This window comes from Phasianus colchicus, chromosome 9, assembly GCF_987193195.1.
Source record: "Phasianus colchicus chromosome 9, bPhaCol1.hap1.1, whole genome shotgun sequence".
NCBI lineage: Eukaryota > Metazoa > Chordata > Aves > Galliformes > Phasianidae > Phasianus > Phasianus colchicus.
This window is the reverse complement of record NC_143444.1, coordinates 2312051-2334973: the sequence shown is the minus strand read 5'-3', so window position 1 is coordinate 2334973 and position 22923 is coordinate 2312051. Positions and strand designations below refer to the sequence as shown.

General features: G+C 38.5%; 1 protein-coding gene across 5 annotated transcripts in view; it reads right to left on the bottom strand.

The window, feature by feature from the left end:
* Window positions 1-22923, bottom strand: part of HMCN1 (hemicentin 1) — a 190687-nt gene that overhangs the window by 26488 nt on the left and 141276 nt on the right. For all 5 annotated transcript variants that reach the window (XM_090145892.1, XM_090145890.1, XM_031608483.2 and 2 more), the window contains 26 exons: window positions 20088-20249; window positions 18954-19067; window positions 18632-18834; window positions 18315-18396; window positions 18049-18180; window positions 17660-17809; window positions 16174-16333; window positions 15459-15583; window positions 13983-14166; window positions 13719-13816; window positions 13012-13290; window positions 12289-12479; window positions 10805-10886; window positions 9912-10048; window positions 6755-6896; window positions 5531-5675; window positions 4546-4673; window positions 3998-4154; window positions 3698-3819; window positions 3358-3522; window positions 3050-3157; window positions 2658-2795; window positions 2387-2521; window positions 1855-2124; window positions 1311-1501; window positions 722-935 (listed from right to left, as the gene is read on the bottom strand). In XM_090145892.1, coding sequence (XP_090002018.1) covers window positions 722-935; window positions 1311-1501; window positions 1855-2124; window positions 2387-2521; window positions 2658-2795; window positions 3050-3157; window positions 3358-3522; window positions 3698-3819; window positions 3998-4154; window positions 4546-4673; window positions 5531-5675; window positions 6755-6896; window positions 9912-10048; window positions 10805-10886; window positions 12289-12479; window positions 13012-13290; window positions 13719-13816; window positions 13983-14166; window positions 15459-15583; window positions 16174-16333; window positions 17660-17809; window positions 18049-18180; window positions 18315-18396; window positions 18632-18834; window positions 18954-19067; window positions 20088-20249 — 4014 coding nt within the window. The remainder of the gene's footprint in view (window positions 1-721; window positions 936-1310; window positions 1502-1854; window positions 2125-2386; window positions 2522-2657; window positions 2796-3049; window positions 3158-3357; window positions 3523-3697; window positions 3820-3997; window positions 4155-4545; window positions 4674-5530; window positions 5676-6754; window positions 6897-9911; window positions 10049-10804; window positions 10887-12288; window positions 12480-13011; window positions 13291-13718; window positions 13817-13982; window positions 14167-15458; window positions 15584-16173; window positions 16334-17659; window positions 17810-18048; window positions 18181-18314; window positions 18397-18631; window positions 18835-18953; window positions 19068-20087; window positions 20250-22923) is intronic.

Here is a 22923-nt window from a genome sequence, read left to right as displayed (position 1 = left end):
GAAAATGGACACAACCAGAGGAGGTTTAGCTTAGACATGAGGAAGAACTCCTTCTCTCAGAGAGTGACCAGGCACTGGAATGGCTGCCCAGGGTGGAGTCGCTGTCCCTGGCAGCTTTCAAGAGGTGTCTGGATGAGGAGCTACGAGATCTGGTTTAGGGTTTGTGGTAGCAGTGGTGATGGGAGGACGGTTGGACTAGATGATCTTGCAGGTCGTTTCCAAGCCTGCGATTCTATGATTCTATGAATTAAAGTGCTATTTAGCAGAAATGGTATCATGCCATTTCATTTCTAAGACTCTGAATTGCACAGAAAAGTCACAGATATATTTTCCCACATGCACATATTCACAAAAGTTGTTCTTCAATTTCAAGCTCTGTGCATCTGTATTCTTTGCACAGCTGAGACTTTCTTCATACTTGAGAGAAATAGCTTTAGTTGTTGGATGTTGAGTAAATGTCATCAAATACTGTGTGTTTTTAATGTGTTACATTATTGACTACAGAATAGGGAAAATTTCTTAATTATCCTTCTTGCAGCTGTGCCTCAGGAGCAATCTAATTACACTATTGCATAATACTTAAGATATTTATTCCATACTTAATCACTGCCTAACAAGCTTATTATCTCAAGGTTTTTTCTCTTTCTTATGCTAAATCAATTGCAGTGCTGCGAAAGGAAAAAATCTAGAGCAGAATGACCAGTAACTTGGTGTTTCCCACCTGGAATGATGTTATTATTAAAAGTCCAAGTTATTTTGGGCACAGGTATCCCAGTTGCTTTGCAAGTTAATGTAAGTTGTTCTCCTTTAGTCAAAGTTACATCTCCAGGCAGTTCAGTAAAAGCTGGGAGTACGTGAACAACCAGTGTGACAGTATGTGTGTCTTCTCCAGCAGCATTCTTGGCAGTACAGGTATAAGTGCCAGAATCTGCAGGCTGAAAAAAAAGGAGTTGGGGAAATGTCAGTTGTGCTGTATCTTATGCAATGTTACAGCTTGTAATGGCAGTGGAATATCAAAACATTTGAAAATAGCATTTGGTAGAAAAATTCATCTGAACTCTTGCTTCCTCTGTTTTTGAAAGATGACCTTACACTTGTTTTTGTCCATTCTGAGAAATGATCCCTACAAGTCTGTTGCAGATATTTTACTCAGCAATGGAAAATGAAACATTTACAAAGACTCTAAAATATTAAGAACAAGGAAACAAAATAAAATAAGAGACTAACCCATAAACTGGTGAAAATGAAGAGAAGTAGGGTTGCATCACATCCAAGCTAGTCAAGTCACATCTTAAATTTAGTGAACTTACAACAACATTGTCCAAAATGAGGTCTCCACCTGGCACAGTCTTGTATTTTCCCACTATCTCTGTTAACAGTGCATTGTCCTTCTTCCAGTTTATTACTGGCGTTGGAATTCCATCTGCCACACAGGCCAGAACAGCACGGGAATCCTCCGTGACTGTGTAATGTGCCTCCATATTGTGAATCTTGGGTGGAGCTGTAAAAAGAATATGTATGCATTTCAATAAACCTTTTAAAGTTCCTTCTTCTGTAAAAACATGCAATACTGGATTGAAGAAATCTGGACCTTCTGTATTGTTTCTTGTATCTACCAATGACTATCCATTAAGCATGCCACAGTGTGTGAAATACATGCAATAAAGAAGAAACTGAGTTAAGGGAATGTAATGCTCTTCCTGAGTTTGAGAAAATGGCTGATGCTACAAAACCAATACAATTCACACATCAAATAGCACCATTTTCCTGAACCTCTCCCTTACATCCCAGCTCCTCACCCTCCATAGGTCCATGCTGTTATAGTACACCTTGATTCCATACAGCCCCACTCACTCTGCACAACAAGTTCCATGCTGGAACTGCTGGACCCTGCCACATTTGCAGCTATGCATGTGTAACGGCCTGTGTCACCAGGCTGTGCAAACACAATCTGCAGTGCCCCAGTGCTAAGGATTCTTCTTCTCATGGATTCCGTTACTTGCTGGCCATCTTTATGCCAACTGATCTCTGGCCCAGGGTTGCCTTCAGTCTCACACTGTAGAGTGACAGATTGATCAACAGGAACAACATACTCCTTCGGCTGGGACTTGATGACAGGAGGGACTGAAAAAGGATTATGAAAATTTAGAAAAGATTGAGATGATGTAAGAAACATGGAATTCTCAGTGAAAACAAGCCTAAAAGCATACGTTGATTCTGAAGTAGACAACTAAAGGGAATAAGCCTCCTGGGCTCTACTTCATGTCACATCACATAGGAAAGCATTAGACCTGTTGTTTTGCTTATATTTAGGTTTACAAACAGAAAACATGCATGAATTTCTTGTCTATAAATCACTACAACAAGAGTTCAGAATTTTATTTACCTTGAACTTTCAGTTTGATTTTTCCCAAAGCAGTGCCAGCTGGATTTTGAGCAACACATGTATAAGTGCCAGCATCTTCAACAGTTGATTCTTTAATCTGTAAGCTGCCATTGGGAAGAACCATATAACTGTTTCCTGAAACAAATGTAAGCAAAGTATGGATTTTTTTTTTTTTTCTTTTTAAAAAGAATGGATTTGGACATTCACAGAACAGAGAGAAAGTTTCTGAGTTCTAGCAAATCGGGCTGAATTACAGACTGTAAGAGGATACCTGTTGTCATTATATTGATACCCTCCTTTTGCCATGTTATTATGGGTTGAGGTGTTCCCACTGCTTCACATGGTAAGAGAATGGGATTGTTCACAATGACATCCAGCATCCCTGGCTGAATTTGGATAAAGGGTGGTTCTGTAGAACAAAATGAAAGGCAAAATGCCAACTGGTAAACTTTCAAGGCTAGAAAATACAGAAGACATTTAAATTACATAACTGAAAGCCTGAGAAGGCTGAATTAACAACAGCTAACTGGATTCTTATAAAGAGCACAGTGGAAGTGCTCTTCTACTGACAGTCCAATCTGTGCTCATCTTTACTCTGTGGCACAGCCATGTATTATGCAGGCAAAGTTTTCTGACAGAATGCGTTTTCTTTTCGCACCTTACCCTGAACATGAAGAGTGGCATGCCTATGAGCAGAGCCAGCCGTGTTCCAGGCCACACAGGTGTACCGACCTGCATGTGCTAACTGAACAGCAGGAATTTCAACAGCACCTACAGCAGAGAGAGAGTGCATTACAGCACACAGCAGTATCCTGCATCCACGGAGCAGCACTCTTCCTAAGAGGTCTATATTTTTATTCTAAATAAAGAATTTTTTTTTTTTTAAGGAGTTGTTTGTATCCAATTAATTACTTCTAGATGTGCATAATCAGTCCCTTTTGCTGTATCTGGACTCCAGCCATGCACAGTACCTGAAGGGAGAATTCTGTAGCCATCTCCTCTGGGAAGCAACTTTACACCATTTTTGGTCCAACGAACTGAGGGAACAGGAACCCCTGAGGCAGTGCAGGAAATTACTACTGGAGATAGCTTTGTTACCAAGAGATCTGTGGCTTCATCTGCTATGGATGGGGGCACTAAAAACAAAGATCAGTTTTGTTAGTCCATTTTCATTTGTTATGAATTCTAGAAAGAAACTTTCTTAGGAATACCAAAGATTTAAGGATATCATAAAATAAACAAAAGTCTCATCCTAGCATATCCCAAAGAAATTCTAGGTGCCATACACCTGTGAAGTGATATCCCCTTTACCTTGAACAGTGAGCTCAACTGCTCTTCGATCTTCTCCTGCATCATTTGACACAGAGCACTCATAGACAGCAGTGTCATCCACAGTGGGAGAAATGATTACTAAGGAACCTGAAGACAGAAGTCTGAACAAAGAAAAGCGAAGAAAGTAAAAGCCAGTGAAATACTTCCTTTTCTTCTCAAGTAATCAGACAACAAATTTTGTTGGCTATATAAAATTACATTTATGTATGGATAGTTTTCAAAGTGCCAAATTAATCCTCATAAATTTTAAACCCACAGTGAGAAGAAAACATCCCTTACCTGTAAGAATTCTGGTTCTGGTCAAGACTAAGCAGATGCCTATTCTTCTTCCAGCTAACTGCTGGCCTGGGAATTCCAGTGGCTTCACAGGGCAATGTGGTCTGCACATTTACAGTAACTGTAATATTAGTACGTCCAGAAGCAATAGTTGGAGGGACTAAGGACAAACAAAGCCTGATTATTCAGAATAATTGCACACATGCACACATACGTATATACAGAGCTGTGCTGCCTGAACACATTTACTTAATTATTATAAATAATTCGGTGGTAATGAAACTACTAAACATGAAGCATTGGATGTGTTCAGTCTTTCTATTTCCATGTGGTGTGCACATGACAGGTAACAAGGGAAAAATATTTTCTTTCCATAAACATTTGGGTTGTATTCCTAAGGCTGTAAGTTCCCATTAAAAACAAAACAAAACAAAACAGAGCAACTGAAAAAGGGCAAAACTTCCAAGTGTATCAGTCTGAACAAGAAAAATGATACAAATGTATGTTAGATCGTGAAAACATGTATATTTATCTAAAACCAGAACTTTTACCAAGGACTTGCAGATCAGTTTGTTTGCGTGCGGTGCCGGCTGCATTAGTTGCCATACACATGTATCTTCCTGTGTCAGTAACACGTGCTGAGTGTATCTGTAGAGATCCATCCTCTAATATGGAATATCTGAAACAAAGCCACATGGTTCTTCCCCCATCACCCAATCAACAGAACCATTAGCTATCCTGACGAGACAGAAGACACAGATGACACAGCTGCACAACAACAGTCTCAAGACATGGTGTCTAATTTGGGCACATACAGTTTTCTCATTTATTTCACTTATCATGGCTACTGTCTCCCAGCACACCCATTTTCCACAGAAGTTATAAAATCAAACTGACACAGTGCTTCTATATACACAATGACAGATTTGCAGACGTCCAGAACACTTTTTTTATGGACATTCATTTAATCTCAATAAATAAATAAATAAACAAATAAATAATTGTATATATTATTTTTTCTTTGAAATATTATTGAATTCTTAAGCATTTGCTCAGTTCTAGAAAATGCCTAGCTACTTTCCCCCCAAACAGTCAGAAGACAGAAACCATTTACTATAATAAATGTTGATGTTAGAATATATGTATTTTTACCCACATCAGAAATTAGAAAGGATACTCAAGGAGCTTTTGGTCTGCGTGACATTGCTTAGCTTCATCATAAAAACTTCAAATATTAAAAAAATGTATTGTTCAAAATCTTTATTTTTGGCCTTTTAAATTTTTTTTTTTATTTTTTACAATAAAAGAATGAGATCCTCAGTACTGCTACTTTTCTGTAGAACAGCTTCTCCAAACCGCCATTTCTACTACCGCATTTTTCATATTTGGGTCTATTTGAAATAAAAGTATTAACAGCAATTCTGAGCTGTGAAACCAAAACTCATTTACAAGACCTGGATGTCTAATTAAGCTTTCTGTACCTGGTGTATTCTTAAAAAACTGGGAAGAATACTTATTTTGACTATGGGACAATACCTTGTATTGTTTCCATTAAAAACAGCCCCATCTTTCCTCCATGTAATTCTGGGGGTTGGTACTCCTTCTGCACTACAATCCAGAACAGCAGACGTGTTTAAATGGACAACAGTAGTCTGAGGGCTACTTTGAATTGTTGGAGCCACTGTTAAGGGAAAATCCCAGATGGTATCAGAAAAATAGGCTGCACTAATTGAAACTGGACACACGTAAACAGATGCAGTAATGGAAATGATTGTAACAACAGCAATAAGTTTCTGACCATTGTGTCTAGTACAAGGTATTTGCTGTGATTCAGTATGGAATAAAAAACAAAGTCTATCTTAAATGCACTTTAAACATCATTTTAGGTAGTTACTGCAAGGATTATCATATGGCTAAATTGCAGAAGAGCTTATGACATTTAATTCAACAAAATAAGACTGAAATTATATCCACGTTGTAATTAAATTATGGAGAAACAAGAATGATAGCCTTGGACGGACTCAGTGTAATGCAAGTATATATGACTGAGTTATTAACAGAACAGATATATGGAAAAAGTTTCTTATCTTTAGTGTGAAAATAGAATTGCTTCTCATCAGTCTACAGTTGAGAAAATAAATAGGTTTACAATGAAATTCAAGAAGTACCAACAGGTTTATTTCAATAGAGGACAGGCATTGGGATGTACAGGACCCTCCAAACCCTATGTTCCTACCATTGCTCACCTGTAGCTTCAGAGAAGCCGCAGTTTTCAAGTAACTTGAAAAACTGGTGATGAAACCAGCAAGCCCCCCGCAAGCCCCCCAAGATAGCAGTGAAATGCTTTAACAATTTGTCTAAATTTTTCAAGGAGCACTTCTCAGTCTTGGATCTGCATTTTCAGTCTGGACATATCCTGCCTCTGAACTGGGATCACAGAATCACAGAATTGCAGGGCTTGGAAGGGACCTTAAGAGATCATTGAGCCCAGTGGTCCTGCTAAAGCAGGATGAAGACAGGATGTGTAGCAGGAACATAGCTAGCCAGAGAAGGAGCTGTGATGGGTCCCCAGCTGGTCCTCCAGTGAGGGGGACAGCTGTGGACTACACATGAGGTAACACACCTGGTCCCATAGTTCAGATGCAGCCTAAGTAGCCAGTGCTTGATTAAAAGAGACTTCTAATGCTTTCTTCCCGTTTGAGCCCCAGCAAAAATGTCATGCAAAGAGCAGAACGCACAAGAATGGATCCATGACTTTACCATGTACTGCCAGCATGAACTCCCTGGTCATTTTTCCTGCAACATTACTTGCCACACATGTATAGTTTGCTGTATCACCGAGGTCAGCATTATTGATTTGCATGTATCGCCCACTGGATAGGATTCGAATTCGAGGAGTTCCCTAAAGAGAGAGAGAGAGTTGGATGGATTTAATTTTACCACTGTTCTTTTTCTAAAGATTGAGCATTTTTTTGGTGCAGAGTAAGAACAGCTATGAAAGAAGGCTGAGGTTAACTCAGGGGACTGAATTAACTGCTATCTTAACTTGGTTCATAGCCATGAAGACAATAGAATAAACCAAACTCTAAGAACTTATCATTGCTTAGTGGTTACAACTTGAAAACCTAACTGGGAATTGTGCCTCAATAAGATATCTTTTAGGGTTACTATGCCAAAGGGCTTTGGGGTTTTTGTAGAAAAGGGGCAATGAATAGCACATGATTCTTACTTTTTCCTCAAAATCTATGCACAGTACAAGCAGAAAAATACCAGTTTCTCTACACTGTTCTTCAAATTTTTCAGCCTTGACCAGACAGGATACAGCATAAAGTTTGCCTTCTATGTTTACTAGACAGCATTTCTGCATTGGAGAGCATGACTCTTTTGAGTGCTACGATGACGCTAGAGCAGCTGCTCAGCAGTCATTTGAAGTCAAAGCTTTTTTTATCATAAGTAGACTGGATCGGAACTGAATGAACAACTGACAGCAATACCAAATACAAGTGCTCAAAAACCTGACTGGATAAAAAAACAGCTTAAAAAAGAAAAGGAAGAAAGAAACAAAGAACAAACACGAACTTTGGATAACATTCAAAGCTGACATTCCCATCTGCTCTTTTGGCTAGGAGACCTGTAGACAGAAACCACCACATACAAGTAAAATATCTCCAGTTCTGCACTGCTTTGCACTACCATCCAAGTGCTTTGGTCTCACACCAGGCACCAGCACAGATGTAGCATAACCAGCAGTGTTGGCCTCTCACAGGTGAAATGATAAAAATACAAATTCAGCAATTCTTGTAGTATCTAGATAAAGATAGATTTGGTCAAGATACTCCTACGTACTTATTTTGGTAACACTTGACGTATGTTTTCAAATCAATGAAGAGTGCAAGGACTATGACCACCAAAGCTATCCCAAGCTCTAGATCTTTCTAGAGTTCTGTTAGAGCAGGTGGTGGTGCTGCACAACTACTTTATTGAACACAGCAAGATCTAGTATTGACTTCAAACACGGTGGAAGATCAGTAAAACAAACAAACAAACAGAAAAAAAAAAAAAAAAAACAGGAGGAAAGACACCCTTAATTACAAGGCTATTTCAAAAAGAAGTGATAACTTCAATTGAAGCAACACTGCAGTTTGTAACCTTGACTTCCTCCAGTCACCTTCTGTCACTGTGAAACCTCAGTGTTTCCAAGGTGAGGAGAATCACATGCCATATAAGCATCCATAGAGCACCTCTCTTTTCATATTCAGGGAGAATTCTTTCCCAGATGCTTACAAATAATAGGTTATTACACTTCTTAGAGGTTGAAAAAACAGTCAGGCTTTTAGGAGGACACTAATGCTTTCCTGATATCTGGAGTGCATATATATACAAGCTCAGCTGAGGGATGGAATGGATGGTAGTGAACAAAATAAAAGTACATCTGCTACATAAAGTGCAACTGATAAATTAGGAGGCTCACATCTGCACAAAATTTATAACAGCACTACTTTCAAGATTACTGTCAGAGGAGAGCTCACTGTACAAACAGAATGTCCTCACACTGTTATAAAACAAAAGGTGGGAGATTAGTCAAACTGCATAACCAAGATGCCTCAGTCCTCACAAATAGACACAAATCTCTGAAGCAAAAGATCTAATATTACATAAGACAAACCTCAGGTGTTCAGCTGAGTATCTAGGTCCATAATAGTGTTGCTCCACTGCTTTATTTCTGGTAAGTATTTCTAAAAATGGCTTCTTTTCATGGTTTAAATTAGTGAAGATGTAGAATTAAAAAAAAAAAAAAAATTCAAGTACTGCTTAGAACACTAGCTTTTCAAGAAAGACTGAGGTAGAAGTGTTCATGTATAACTTCCAGGCCTTGTTCCAACTTGCATTCATAAAAAAAAATGTCTGTACCCAGCAATCAAGGGAAGAGCAACTTCTTTACTACTTACACTTCTTTCTGTCTAATTTTTGTATGATATGCAAGGTAATATTATTCCCCAGCAGCACGTAGTAATATATAATTGCTCACCTTATTCTTGCCACTTCCACAACTATTTCATTCTTCTAAGTTTACAACAGTGGAAGAGCCTGAGGAATGGGCTCTCACATGTACAGCACAGAAGCAGGCCTTTGAATGAAGACTACAGATGGACTACAACTATGGGAGACATATGAGTTATGTTTTATGAATTAAGAAGAATTCGTTTTCTCTTTTTAATAAACTGAGATCAATAGAGGGAAAATTATTAAGATGAATTAATACCTGAATTTAAATTGATCTGTTGGAAAGAATCTGGTTTCTAAGTGATCTTCCTAAGGAAGATGATAAATAAAAAAAACCAAACACCACCATTCTACTAAAGCTGTCCTAATCTTGCTAGTTTTCTTTCAGCCACCAGGGACTCTATGCCTTATACTTGGATCTATGAGTGAAAGAGATGCATTTATACAAAACTGTGTTGGTTAGTAACACATTTTGTTTTTTTTGTTTTCTTTTTTTTTTTTTCCCCAACATAAAAAATTGTAATTCCTTCCTAAATGTGACTAGAGTATGAGGATGCATAATATACCCAAAGGAAACATATAATGTAGTCTTTTCTCAGCTACCTTTCCTGGGAAGCCATTCAGGAAGTATAGGAAAGGCTTCTAGGATTGTTCAGAGGATCCAGGAGGAGCAAGGGATCCCCCTAAAGGAAAAAAGAACAAGTAACAGCGGGATGGCCACTTCACATGCTTGCTAGCTTCAGGTACTCATTGAGGACTAACTGTATTTGTACTGGGGCAACTCAGCTTCAATTTGAGGCACTGTAACTTGACTGCACTGGAGGAGCAAGTGAGCAGAGTAAGAAAAGTCAAGCACTGTGTGTAAAAAATAAAAGGTCCAACAGACTAACACAGACAATGTAATTGCTAATACCTCTACAAGTTCTCCATTTTTAAACCACGAGATTGTCGGAGGTGGTACAGCATCTGACTTGCATTCCAGTATAACTTGTCTGTTCTGCAACACAGTGAGGTCCTGCAGACCACTGGTACCAGCAATATTAGGAGGAACTGTTACAAAAATTAAGAAAAATAAACATCACAGTTATGAAGTACCATTAAAACCATACTTTAAAAAAAGCATTTTACTTCTCAATATTTAAGACAAAGGCAAAGCTACAGTGCCACAATTTAGTACTACTTTACAATATCTGTGTTAAATGCACCACATTTGTTTAACGGTGAAACTGTTTTTTAAGTCACATACTAGAAACTACTGCGACAGAAATTAAATTAAAATCAATTCTCAGCAAGGGCACTAGCATCAAAGCCAGACAGAGCAGAGACCACAGAAGTTCAATAAACTCTTCATCATGAAACATGGCAGTTACAACCCTCAAGAAGAAACCTGAAGCATACTGTAGAACTGCAGAAATTCTGTTTATACTGCCTTTACTGACATTACATTTAATGTATTCTAAATATATATGCATGTAATTTTCTAATGAAAAATTAAGATCTTAGGTATCAGTATACCTTACACATTTTTGTAAGTACAATAAATTCAATTTAGCTGGAGAAACATGCAGAATACAAATATCTATAACTTATTCACAACAGAAGGCGTGAATTGTATCAGATGGAACTTTCCCTGTTTAATGCATGTCAAAGGAGTTAACCTTATTGAGAAATGTTAAAAATATTAAAGTATAATATCATTTTCTCAAAACACATATTTCTTCTTTAATAATACGTAACCTGTTAAATGTGATACACACCTTTGTAGTTTGCAGCGTAATTTAGGAAAGAAATATTCCTCAAACTTACCATGCACTCTTACTAAATATTCCTTATCATCATCCCCTGCTAGGCTAAATGCCAAACACGTGTATCTTCCTGCATCCTCCACCTGGAAACACATGGACAACTTCAGTAAAAGTTGCAGCATATGGGAACAATTCAGAAAAGCAGTAAAATATAAACACTGACAGCAACAAAAAGTAAAAAGTAAAAAAAAAAAAAAAAAAAAAAAGTAAAGACAACAGATACGGAAAGCCTAAGAAGAAATGAAAAAAATTAGAAAAAAATTAACATTAGAATCACAAAACTGATTCTCTGGGTTTGGTCTGGGAGGGACCTTAAAGGCCATTCAGTTCCAACCCCCTGCTGCAGGCTGAAGCCTTTCTTCTCTAGTTCTGGGAAACTTGCATCTCTTACCACCATGGTATTATGCAGGCATAGTTTAGGAGTGGAAAGACTATAATCTCTGAGGATAATGCACTTCCAGCAAATACATTTTCTCTTCGTGATACTTTCTGCAACAGGCAATCCTGAACATGGAAGCTGCTACACGTATCCATCTATGCAAGAGTAAATTCTGGATAGTAAGGAAACCTTTTTATGTACGCATCCATAGTCCGAATGTTATAACATAGTGTTATGCCTTCTCTTTCCTGTAAGCTTCTCATTATAAAACAAGAAGTGTTTACTTGACAAACAAAACCAGCAGCAGATTGTTTGTCCGTCTTCCTGAGCAACATCCCCCTTGTGTTTGGTGACATCCAGTCTGGCTGACTATAGTAGTTCTGCACAGGTTATTTTTCCATGGACTCTTTTACTGTCTGAATTAATCTGAAAGCTTCTGTATTGTCTTTAGTTACTTTTAATTTTCACACAGATGACTGCAAGGGCAGTTTTTTCTCTTCAATCTGTGGCCTATGCATGTGAGAAGCAAATGGGTATCAGGCAAATCTGAGGTAGTAGAAAGAGGAGAAATGCTGAGGAGGAACTATAAAATAACAAAAGAAAAGCAAGTAACAGTAACAAGGGTCAAATAGACAGGAAATTAACATAACATATGCTATAGATGCAGATTATAATATATATGTAATTAGATTTCTACAGATATGTAAAATATAATTATATAACAGATAATATATTACGTAATTTTATAACAGATTGTAGATGAAACCACAAATGAACACAAAAAGGGCACAAGTCCCTAACCTTGATTGTTCAGCTTTCTATGAAGAAGGATGAAGAAATAAAGAAGATTTAGAATTCTAAAATGAATTTGAATAATGCTCAGAAGATGCAGAAATGCTAGGTCACTCTTAACCCATAATACTACCACTTTTTCTGAATAAAAAGAAATCAAGGCAAGGCTTGAAAAGCACATCCTCCAACTGCACATGCAGAAGGAGAACTTTATACAAGGTTTTAGGACCTGTCAGGTTGGTCCTAAGAGCAGGCAATTCTCTGTGCTTCTCTAGAGTTTCCAGTTTGAGACAACTTTGAAACAGCTGTTTCACCTGAGCGCTGGTTATTCGAAGCCCTTCTCTTATGACATGAATATTGTCATTCTGCAGAAGTGGGCGCCCATCCTTCATCCACGAGATTTTGGGGATTGGAATGCCAGCAGAGATGCAAAGAAGTTCAAGGGGGTTGTTGACAATCACAGAGAGCTCTTCTGGTTGACCTGAACCATTGATTTGAGGTGGTTCTATGGAAAGAAAAACACTCCCATTGCTTATTGACTCAAATAGCCTATAAAACCTAACCCACAGACTTGCAGGTGGTTTGTAGAATTAGTCTGCACTAGTACTATTTCTGGCTGTACAACTGGGTATCTCATGGGATTTCCATCTGTCTCTTTCTAGTAATCTGCATATTTTGTGAAATTAAATTAGAGTTAGAAATTACTTTAATAATCTCAGGTAAAAAATTTTATTACATAGTATCAGTGAAGATTTTATTAGCCCTTTAGCTGTTATACATTCAGTTACACCTTTAGCTCTGCTATCAACCTGTAAAGCAGAATTCCTACCAGCCAAAGTGTATTTCAGTATTCCTGAAATCTTAGGTAAAAATACGTATTAATTTACATGCACATCTTTAGTTATCTTCCATTTCCTTACTTGACTTATGTCACACAAAAAATGTTTCTTGAAAATACTTTTTTATCCCTAGAGATTTTAAAATTGTTCCCTACATCCACTACCCACAATTTGTTCAACTGACCGGTAAATACTTACCCAACACCTTTAGGGAAAAGTGCTTGCTGACATCTCCTGCTTTATTAGATGCTACACAAGTGTATTTGCCTGCGTCACCAATCTCTGCTTTTACAAAATGAAGAACCATTCCTTGGTTACTTAAAGTCTGGTGAGCTCCAAGGCTTAATGGATGTCCATTTTTAAACCAAGACATAGCAGGGGCAGGAGTGCCATCAGTAAAACACTTCAGTGAAACTAAACTGCCTTTTGCTACAGCCACTTCCTCTGTTCCTCTTGCATTATCCAGGGTTGGTGGTACTGCAGAGAAACAAAGATCTGATTCACACAGAATATGCACAGAACAGTACACACACAGAAGTTAATTCTGAATATAAAATAAAAGGCAGCATGCAGCTACCTTTCTGCATCTCCTCACACCCCATAAGTTTATGTTAAGTAACTGAGTTAAAATTCACTTCAGGATTATACGTAATCAGTCACTCCAAAAAAAAACCCAAAAACAACACATAATGAATGGCAATTCAAATAAGGACTCTTCGAGGATTAAAAGAATTTCAATTAAAAACATACATATACATTAAAAAGTAAATGTTTTTCTATTTAAGTCTGATACATTCTTGTGGATGTCTACAACTGTGTGTTAGTGTGAAAGAAAACTGAAGACTAGATTTAAGAAATGAGTTGAAGAATAGATCCTTTACATTGAGCATTTCAGAGAAACTCACCAAAAATTTGAAGGTTATAATGCTTGTTGTCCACTCCAGCTCTGCTAGATGCTACACAAGTGTACACACCAGCATCAGATATTTGCACTCGGACAAGTCTAAGGAGAAAATCAATTTAATTCAGCTGTAAATGGAATACAGTATTACAATGTTATTACAGCATGACTTGAGTCAAATTTCACTCTTGCTTCCAACAGTGCTAGCAGGCCTGTGCTGATACAGCAAAAGACCCAGGCAGCTTAGTTAAAATAAATTAAAACCAACCTGAGAATTTGCCCAGCTGACAGTAACCTGATCCGGGAGGAGACAGACAGAGGAAGGCCATTCTTTAGCCAGTTTATCTGTGGAGAGGGCATTCCAGTAGCAGTACATCCAATATTTATGGAGGTGTCCAAAAGGGCAGTGAGTTCTTCTGGTTCACTTTTACTGTTGGTTATTATTGGAGGAACTACAGTTTGTAAATGTTGAAAAGGAGGGTGTTAAGACCGGCTTTTAAAATCATTCCACATCCATATTCTTGCCATGCTTGAAAGCCTAGGAAATGCTGCACTTAATATCCCACAGGCATTCCAATCAGAAGAGGCTTTCTTATCTTTTTAAACAATAAAACCTCTAACAATAATAAGCACTAATAAATAGTAATTTACATAATTAAAACCAGATGTATAGTAGAATGATAACTGCACCCCCTTTTATTTGCTTGTTCAGGCTATAGCAAAGGAGAGCTTTGGTCTCAGAACCTGAAGCTCAAGAGGAAAGAAAGAAATTTTAAGAGGGAGCAAGTAGTGGTCAAGCATAGAGGAGATCCCCATCTCTTAAGAGCCAGATGCAAGTTTACAGTTTGCTGCTTAAGATGTCTACTTCAATAATGTTTCCATACAGTGAAAGCTAGAATTGTGCAGGAAGAAAGATAACTTATTAACTTAAAGATGTATAGGATGATAGTTTTCAAATACAGAAAGCTTTAAAGTGACTGGTTAAATAGTCTGGAAGATAATTCTAACATAATACCAGTTTTGGCTATTTCTTTGCTTGGTTTTGTGGTGTGAAAGTCTTTTGGTCTTGGGAGCAAGAAGGGACTCACTATACAAAGGCTCAGGCACATAAAGCTCCCTGTTCTGGCTATCTTAGGGTCCCACCATACACCATGACAGTTGTAAAGATAGAAGACAACCTAAGCTAATTATTGCTTGAGCCTCAGCCAATGTCCACACAGCCTAAGGGTAAAGAATAACTGCATTGTCTTCTGTATATCTTTTTGTGTACGAAGAATTTCATCCCAAACCATATCATATTTCTTTAAAACTCTAAATAAGCAATTTCTCAGGACAGAGGAGAGCTTACGCAATTAGTTTCCTGCCATAATACTCATGTTTTACTAATGTACTTTGACAAGAATTAATGCAGATTAACTAAAAAACAAAAAAGCAGTACGAGGGTAAATCAGTCCCGAGTGTGTCTCTACAAGAAAAAAATTACTGCAAGTAGAATTCCTCTATTATGAAACACACCAAAGGAACTAATTTCTGTTTGTCTCAAAACATATTTAACAGTAATTTCAATCATTTCATTATTTACAGAATATCCTGTGTAATATACTGTGCTATCTACAGTACATGAAATTGGAAACATACGCATGTAGTATTACAGTGAAGACAGGCATTCATTTCTCGGCCCTTTCTTGCGAGTGCTCACAAAGATTATGGACCAAGTTTCAGTTTCGTATCTGTGAAAACTCACCATATACACTCAAACTGAAAATTTGGTCCTCTTCTCCTGCAGGATTAGTAGCCACACAAGTGTATTTTCCTGTATCGGAAGTGAGAGCTCTGAAGATTTTTAATGTGCTGCCATCTGGAGCTACTCTACAAGGAAGGTAATACAACACTGTGAGTTTGTTTATGTATGACTTGGCAAATAAGCAGTCAATTTCATAAATTTAAGTCAAATCCCTTGGGAATTTCACTAGAAAACCACTATTTTCTGCAAATTATCATTATTAGAGGTAAGTAGGAAGTTTATCTTAGATACATCCTATTCAACCATCCAAAATATAATTCCAAATGGGCTTTTGAAGAACCTGTAATGAAAAGCATCAAGGTCCTTCCCCTCTAAAGGAACTTAATGAAACTTACAGATCTTTACAAAACGTTATTAATCTGATGAATTTGTGGGAACTTACTAAATGAGAAAGATACAGCCATTGTATATTTCTTAGTACCAAAAGAATAAAAAGAAGTAGCAACAAAGTATACTAGAATGACAAACTAAAGGGAGATGATGTTCTTAATATGGCTAGCTCGTGACTCAAGCTCTCTTTACACTCTCTTTTTAAAATGTAAAATGAGTAATATATTAATAAAAAAACCTAAAACTCTTTCACACTTCCTTTACAGTCTTCAAGTTTTAAATTATACAAGAAGAGAATTCAGTGCCTACTGATTTTTTTACTTGCCTTATTCTTTGTGAGTTGTCACTGACAACTGTTTTCCCATCTTTGAGCCATTGTACAACAGGTGCTGGCACTCCAGTGGCATTGCATACTAGCTGGATGCCTTCTCCCAAGAGGACACCGACCTCACTAGACATTTCAGAGCCAACAATACTAGGAGGAACTAGGAATGTAGGATGGAAGAGAAGGGTTATCATTAAGAGACGTAATCTAAGCTACAAAAAGTGGCGCTGCAGTAGCTTGGGAGAACTAGAATTTATTGTTTTTCCAACACAAAGTACAATATTTTCTAGAGAAGGTTCTGCAAAGATAAATTTAAAGCCACTTTCATAATTCCTGAAAGTCACTGATTTACAATATTACAAAAACCAATTATAATTGTTATTATATTTAATATCTAGCTACCTGCTCAAACAATGATGGCTAACGTGCAATAAAGTGGGGACAAAATCCCAGTTCACTAAATATCGCAATGCCTCTAGCAATTAAATGCCTGTTTAACTCTTGAGCATATGCTTAGTACACAGTCAAATGCTCTACAGCATGAGGACCACTTCATTGCCCTTAACAGCTACATACTTCCTCCATCCTAAACAGCAACCATTTTAGTCAGTTCTCCTACAGAACAAGAAAGGCAGTCATGTTATCCATCAAGTCAAGACCAGTGCCACTAGTAAGTTTTGAGCATTTAAAGCAACTTAAGTTAAATTTAAATCTGATCAAACAAGCAACTTAATATTCAATTCCTATACTGGGGATAAATAGGCAGGCAAGCCAGGACACACAGAAACCAACATCCCCAGAGAATGACTGTGTCACTGAATTAGCTCTATTTGGCCTGCTGACGGTGAGCAGTGGGACCTGCTGGCAAACTCAGCTCATGGTTCCTGCTCCTCTTCCTCAATCAGTGACTGCTATCAACGGAAGGGATCATGGCAGAAAGCTGCAGATGCTGTACAAGAAGTGTCTTACTGAACACTGAGAAGCTAGTCAAATTAATGGGAAGAAAGCAAAGGTGGTTGCAGTGTAAGAGTGAAGCGCAGGGAGTCAAGAAATAGAGAATTTAGGGCTTATAACAATTTAGAGTTTCATATTTGATTGGGAAAATAATCTTTTAAATAAGAAAATTCTGTCAAGATTTCTTTCCTATCTCCTACTAGCTATGGAGGAAAAAAGGCAATACGTATTACTGCTTCTGAAACCAAGTGTTCCACACTTCATCAACCAGCATAGCTTCAGCGCTCAGCAGGTGGAAGGATATGATCAGCAGCAAACACACACAGCCTTCCCAACAGTTTTCAAGTTCTCCTACTATAAGAGGTAAAGAATATTCTTTTTCATGCAAGTTTCTGGCTAACAATATAATCTTCTAACAGTTTTTCCCACTGCTTGAAAACGATAGAAATATTGATACAGACTTTCCAATTCTCATTTGCAGGGTCATGCTCAGAAATTACTTGCTAATTCTCACTGCACTCATATGTCTTACCTTGAATGGAAAGCACAAAACTTTTCTGAGCTTTTCCCTCTACATTTGAGGCAATACATGTGTAGGTCCCACTGTCTAGAAGCTGAGAACGAGCAATCTGAAGCTTGCTTCCACCAGATAAAATATGAACTTCAAGAGAATTGGTGTTCTCTGAAAAGATACAAACAAGTAGTCATTCCAAAGAGGCCACAGAGAGTAAATACTTCTTGAGAATTTTTTTTTCATCACAATTTCAAAACAAAGAAAAAAAATTCCAATCAGTTAACATAAGAGTCTGTCTAGAGATAGATGAAGAAGAAACAAAAAAATAGACTGCAAACAGCACAGCAGTACCCTAAAGGTGAGGGAGGGGGGGCAAAAGAGCAGAAAAGAATATGACAGAATGTTACCCAGAGGTTTTCCATTCTTAAGCCAGACCAGTGTTGGTGGAGGAATTCCAGTAGCATCACACATGAAGGCAACAGGATTACTGACTGTTTCACTGATCAACTCTTCTTCAGGGCCTTCTATATTTGGTGGCACTATAAGTTGAATGGAAGCAGTAAGAGTAGTTTGCTTAGGAAATATTTTTGTAAACTGATTTTGAATTTTGTACTCTACAATGTCTATGACATTATAATACATAAATACTGCAGATAATCTGGAGGGTGCTCACCGTAAACGTTAAGATGGAAATTTTTATCATCTCGCCCTGCAATATTTATGGCTTTGCACACATATTGGCCAGTGTCAGAAACCTAGAATAAAAATAATTTAAAAAAACCAAAAACCTTACTATGTAGATCTTACTTTAATGCTACAGTACAGAGATATTAACAGTTTTTGCCAACTCAAACTTCTTTTCAAAGAATGAAAGGCCTCCAACAAATATATCTCCTACATTCAACATTCAATTAGTAGTATACATCCATAAAGAACAAAATAAATCACCTGACAGTAGTGGCAGATGCAGCATTCCACAAAAATACCTACCTCAGCACCCTTGATTTGCAATGTTTGCCCATCTGCTAAGATCTCTATATTTGCAGACTCTGAAATTATACGCCTGTTCTTGTACCAGGTGATGACTGGGGGTGGGATAGCACTGGCTTCACACTTTAACATCACTGGGGTGCCAACTCTCACGTTGAACACTGTCACTGAGGTTCCACTATGGTCTTTGATGCTTGGGGGGACTGTAGAAGAAGAACAGAGTGATTTCTGCCTTAGTTCTGTGAAGACAAAAAAAAAAATTACCTAAAAAAAACCCAAAATACTGCACTTTATCTTAGGAAAACAATTAAAACAAACAAACCAAGGACAGTTAGGAAGCTCTTTTTCTGACTTTCCCCAGCTTGGTTTCTTGCAATACAAGTATATTCACCATCATCTGACAGTTTGGCTTGGGGAATCTGCAGAGTCCGAGCACCTGAAGTAAAAGCAGAAGTCCTGAGATTTATTCTGTGGGTATGGTATCAGTTTCAAATGTTTTCTTAGAATTGTGTCCCCAACAGATTGAGCACAGGCATTACACTAACCTTGGATTTAAAAACACACCACATTGCCATTGCTTTTTAGGATACGTAAATCCATTAAAAAAGTCAAAGAATAAAATTTTAGGTCAGATTTCACTGATGCTTTTACATTTGATGCCCCTTTTAATGCTCCTTTTATATCTGTGTATTTTGTAACTGCTAAACCCTCTTTGCTAACTTAACCATGCTCCTTTTCCCTACTTCTGTCACTATCCCAGCCTTTATTCCCTAGTCTTCACTGCCTCCACCCATGAAGCTACTGTCTATGCCTACATTACTAATTTGCACAGTGTCTCTACTGCCATTAAGCAGATTTCAAACCTGTACTTCAGTTTGTGCTGTAATGCAGACCCCCCATAACAGCTGCAGGACAGGACTGAGCACCCCAACAAGTGATCTGCACGAGATATCCTGGGCAGAAGATATCCAGCAGGAGCAAAAATGACACAGAGACCATGAAATCTCACTGAGTGAGCAGCTTTGAATGAGTAAGGAGATCTCAGCATGCAAGAATTTCTTTTTAGAGTTCAGTTAACCCCATTTTCCACAGAAGTCAATGAGAGAGTTGTTAAGTCTTCACAAGCCAGCAGAATTCATCCTAGCCTGCATCACTACTTCTGATTGTTCCTTTGAAAGGTGAGACAGTGACCCAACTTCAATCAATATCTCAGAGGACTTGTGCTATGTGACTTGCCTGCTAGTCTTTTTCAGTGCTTTCAGTCTGAGCTGGTTTTCTTTAGAAGTGTGCCAAGACATCAGCAAATGCTTTAAAAACACAGTAGGTCAAGTGTCTTGTCTACTCACTGGAGCAATATTAAAAATATACTGGCTGAATAAATGGCTGTCACCCATATCAACACAAAACAGACTGAAGTTGAGTCTAAAAGGCTGTAGAAATAGTTGAAATTCCTCACCAGGCACAATAAACGTGTTAGTATTCAAGCTGATAGGTTTTCCATTCTTGAGCCAGCTGAGATCAGGAGGCGGAAAGCCAGTGACCTCACAAGTCACAGAGATGAAATTATTCACCACGACAGTCAAATTCTCAGGATTAGCACCAACAACACTTGGAGGAACTGCAGAGAGAAATGCATTACTAGCATTTATCACTGGATCAGCAAACAATATTCTCTAATTTCTTCAATTACTAATATAAAGCTGAATTGCTGAGCTTTGACAAAGGGCCATGTTGCAAAAAATCCCTCACACCCCACAAACGGATCCTCTGTTTTTTGGATGAATCTGGAAACCATTTCACCTGTAATCCTTCTCTGCTTGGGATTTACAAAGGCTAAGTGACCAGTAAGAGATCCTACAATTTCTCATTGAAGTATTATCAATTTTAAAAGACTTTTCTCACAAGACATTTGCTGCATAGGGCAGGACAGATTAAATTTTATTTTGCCAAGATATACAGAAGGACTAAATACCATTTCTTGTTGAGACTGTATTGTTACTGTTCTTTCTGAAATACTCTAATTTCACATTATAATAGAGATCCAAAAATGCTTTCTTCTGATATAGTCCAGAGTTCCTCTGTTAACAAGAAAAATCTGTTGTGTAATAGAGCTAAACAGTTTAAAAATTCTTGCACATACACACTGTTCAAATGGGTGCATTTTTAAGCTTCCAAGTCCCAATACTTTTAAAGACAAGAATACTTTGACATCTGACCTTTCTACAAGAACTATTTAAAAATAAATAATTGTAAATCTCTTCCTTTTAATACGTCCCAGGTTTTAGTTTCCATGTTTTTGCAGTATGCATAATATAAAACACTTAAGAGGAAAGCAAAAGCATGTTCTGGGCTCTATTGGGTGGAAAAATCATTCCAAAGAACAGATGGAATCCTCTTCTTCAAAGACAGAAATTTTAATGTATTTTGGACCATATTCACCAGAGATATTCCAGATGCACTCTGGCACTTAAATGAAACAAAGCAGTCATTAAGCCAAGTTTATTGCTCCTCTGTGACACAACAGAAACAAGAGGAGTCGATGTGAATGGGAGAATTCAGTCCATATTTTTCAACTTGGAGTAACGGAGGGCTATTTCTCTGATCATCAGTATAAAATGTTTCACTGGAATAAATGCTAAATTCTGATCTGATGACATTTGAAAGATATTTATATTTATTTACTTGTACAGCTACTTTCCCACAGATGTGATTATTGGCAGTGCGATTAAACACACAGGGCCAAATGTAAACTAACTTTTAATTTACTTTGCTCTAACTATGTAACTGCTACTTTTCAAATTCTGCAAGCTTCTGCCACATATGCAGAGCACTCACAAATGTGTCCCAGGTAATCAGCATACATAGACGTATTTGTATGTGTACAAACAATAGGCTCAATTCACAGGAAAAGCTATCTATTATCATGTATTAGAGACAGATTTTACAACCAGATGCTTATTTTCAGTGTTTTGGTAGGTTTTATTTTAGTCTTATTTATTTAGCCTTTGAGAAAATAAACAAATTTATCAACTTATTAAGGAACATTCTTAATACTTCATTTAATCTTATGATTATATCCCAGAAGACTGGTGAGGTCCCAGAAGACTGGAGGCTTGCCAATGTGACTCCCATTTACAAGAAAGGTTGTAAGGAGGATCTGGGGAACTACCTGACCTCGGTGCCAGGGAAGGTTATGGAGGAGATTGTCTTGAGGGAAATCATGCAGCACGTGCAGGATGACCGGGGGATCAGGCCTAGCCAGCATGTGTTCATGAAGGGCAGGTCCTGTTTGACCAACCTGATCTCCTTCTATGATCTAGTGGCCCATCTGGTGGATGAGGGAAAGGCTGTTGATGTAGTCTACCTAGACTTCAGCAAGGCCTTTGACACTGTCTCCCACAGTATTCTCCTGCAGAAGCTGACAGCCCGTGGCTTGGACAGGTACGCTCTTGGCTGGATGAGGAACTGGCTGGAGGGCCGGGCCCAGAGAGTGGTGGTGAATGGAGCTAAATGCAGCTGGCGACCGGTCACGAGTGGTGTTCCCCAGGAGTTGGTGCTGGGGCCTGTCCTCTTCAATATCTTTACTGATGGCCTGGATGAGGGCATCGAGTGCACCCTCAGTAAATTCGCAGATGACACCAAATTGGCTGGAAGTGTGGATCTACCTGGGGGTAGTGAGGCCATACAGAGGGATCTGGACAGGCTGGAGAGCTGGGCTGAAGCCAATGGGATGAGGTCCTGCACTTCGGCTACAACAACCCCAGGCAACGCTACAGGCTTGGGGCAGAGTGGCTGGAGGACTGTGTAGAGGAAATGGACCTGGGGGTGTTGATTGATGCTCGGCTGAACATGAGCCGACAGTGTGCCCAAGCCGACAGTGTGCCCAGGTAGCCAAGAGGCCAATGGCATCCTGGCTTGCATCAGAAACGGTGTTGCCAGCAGGAGCAGAGAGGTGATTGTTCCCCTGTACTCAGCTCTGATGAGGCCGCACCTCGAGTACTGCATCCAGCTTTGAGGCCCTCACTGCAAGAAAGACATTGAGGCCCTGGAACGTGTTCAGAGAACGGCAACAAAGCTGGTGAGGGGTCTGGAGCACAGGCCATATGAGAAGAGGCTGAAGGAGCTGGGATTGTTCAGCCTGGAGAAGAGGAGGCTCAGGGGAGACCTCATTACTCTCTATAACTTCCTGAAGGGAGGTTGTAGTGAGTTGGGGGTCAGCCTCTTCTCTCATGTCACTAGTGATAGGACCAGAGGGAATGGTTTCAAGCTACGGCAGGGGAGATTCAAGCTGG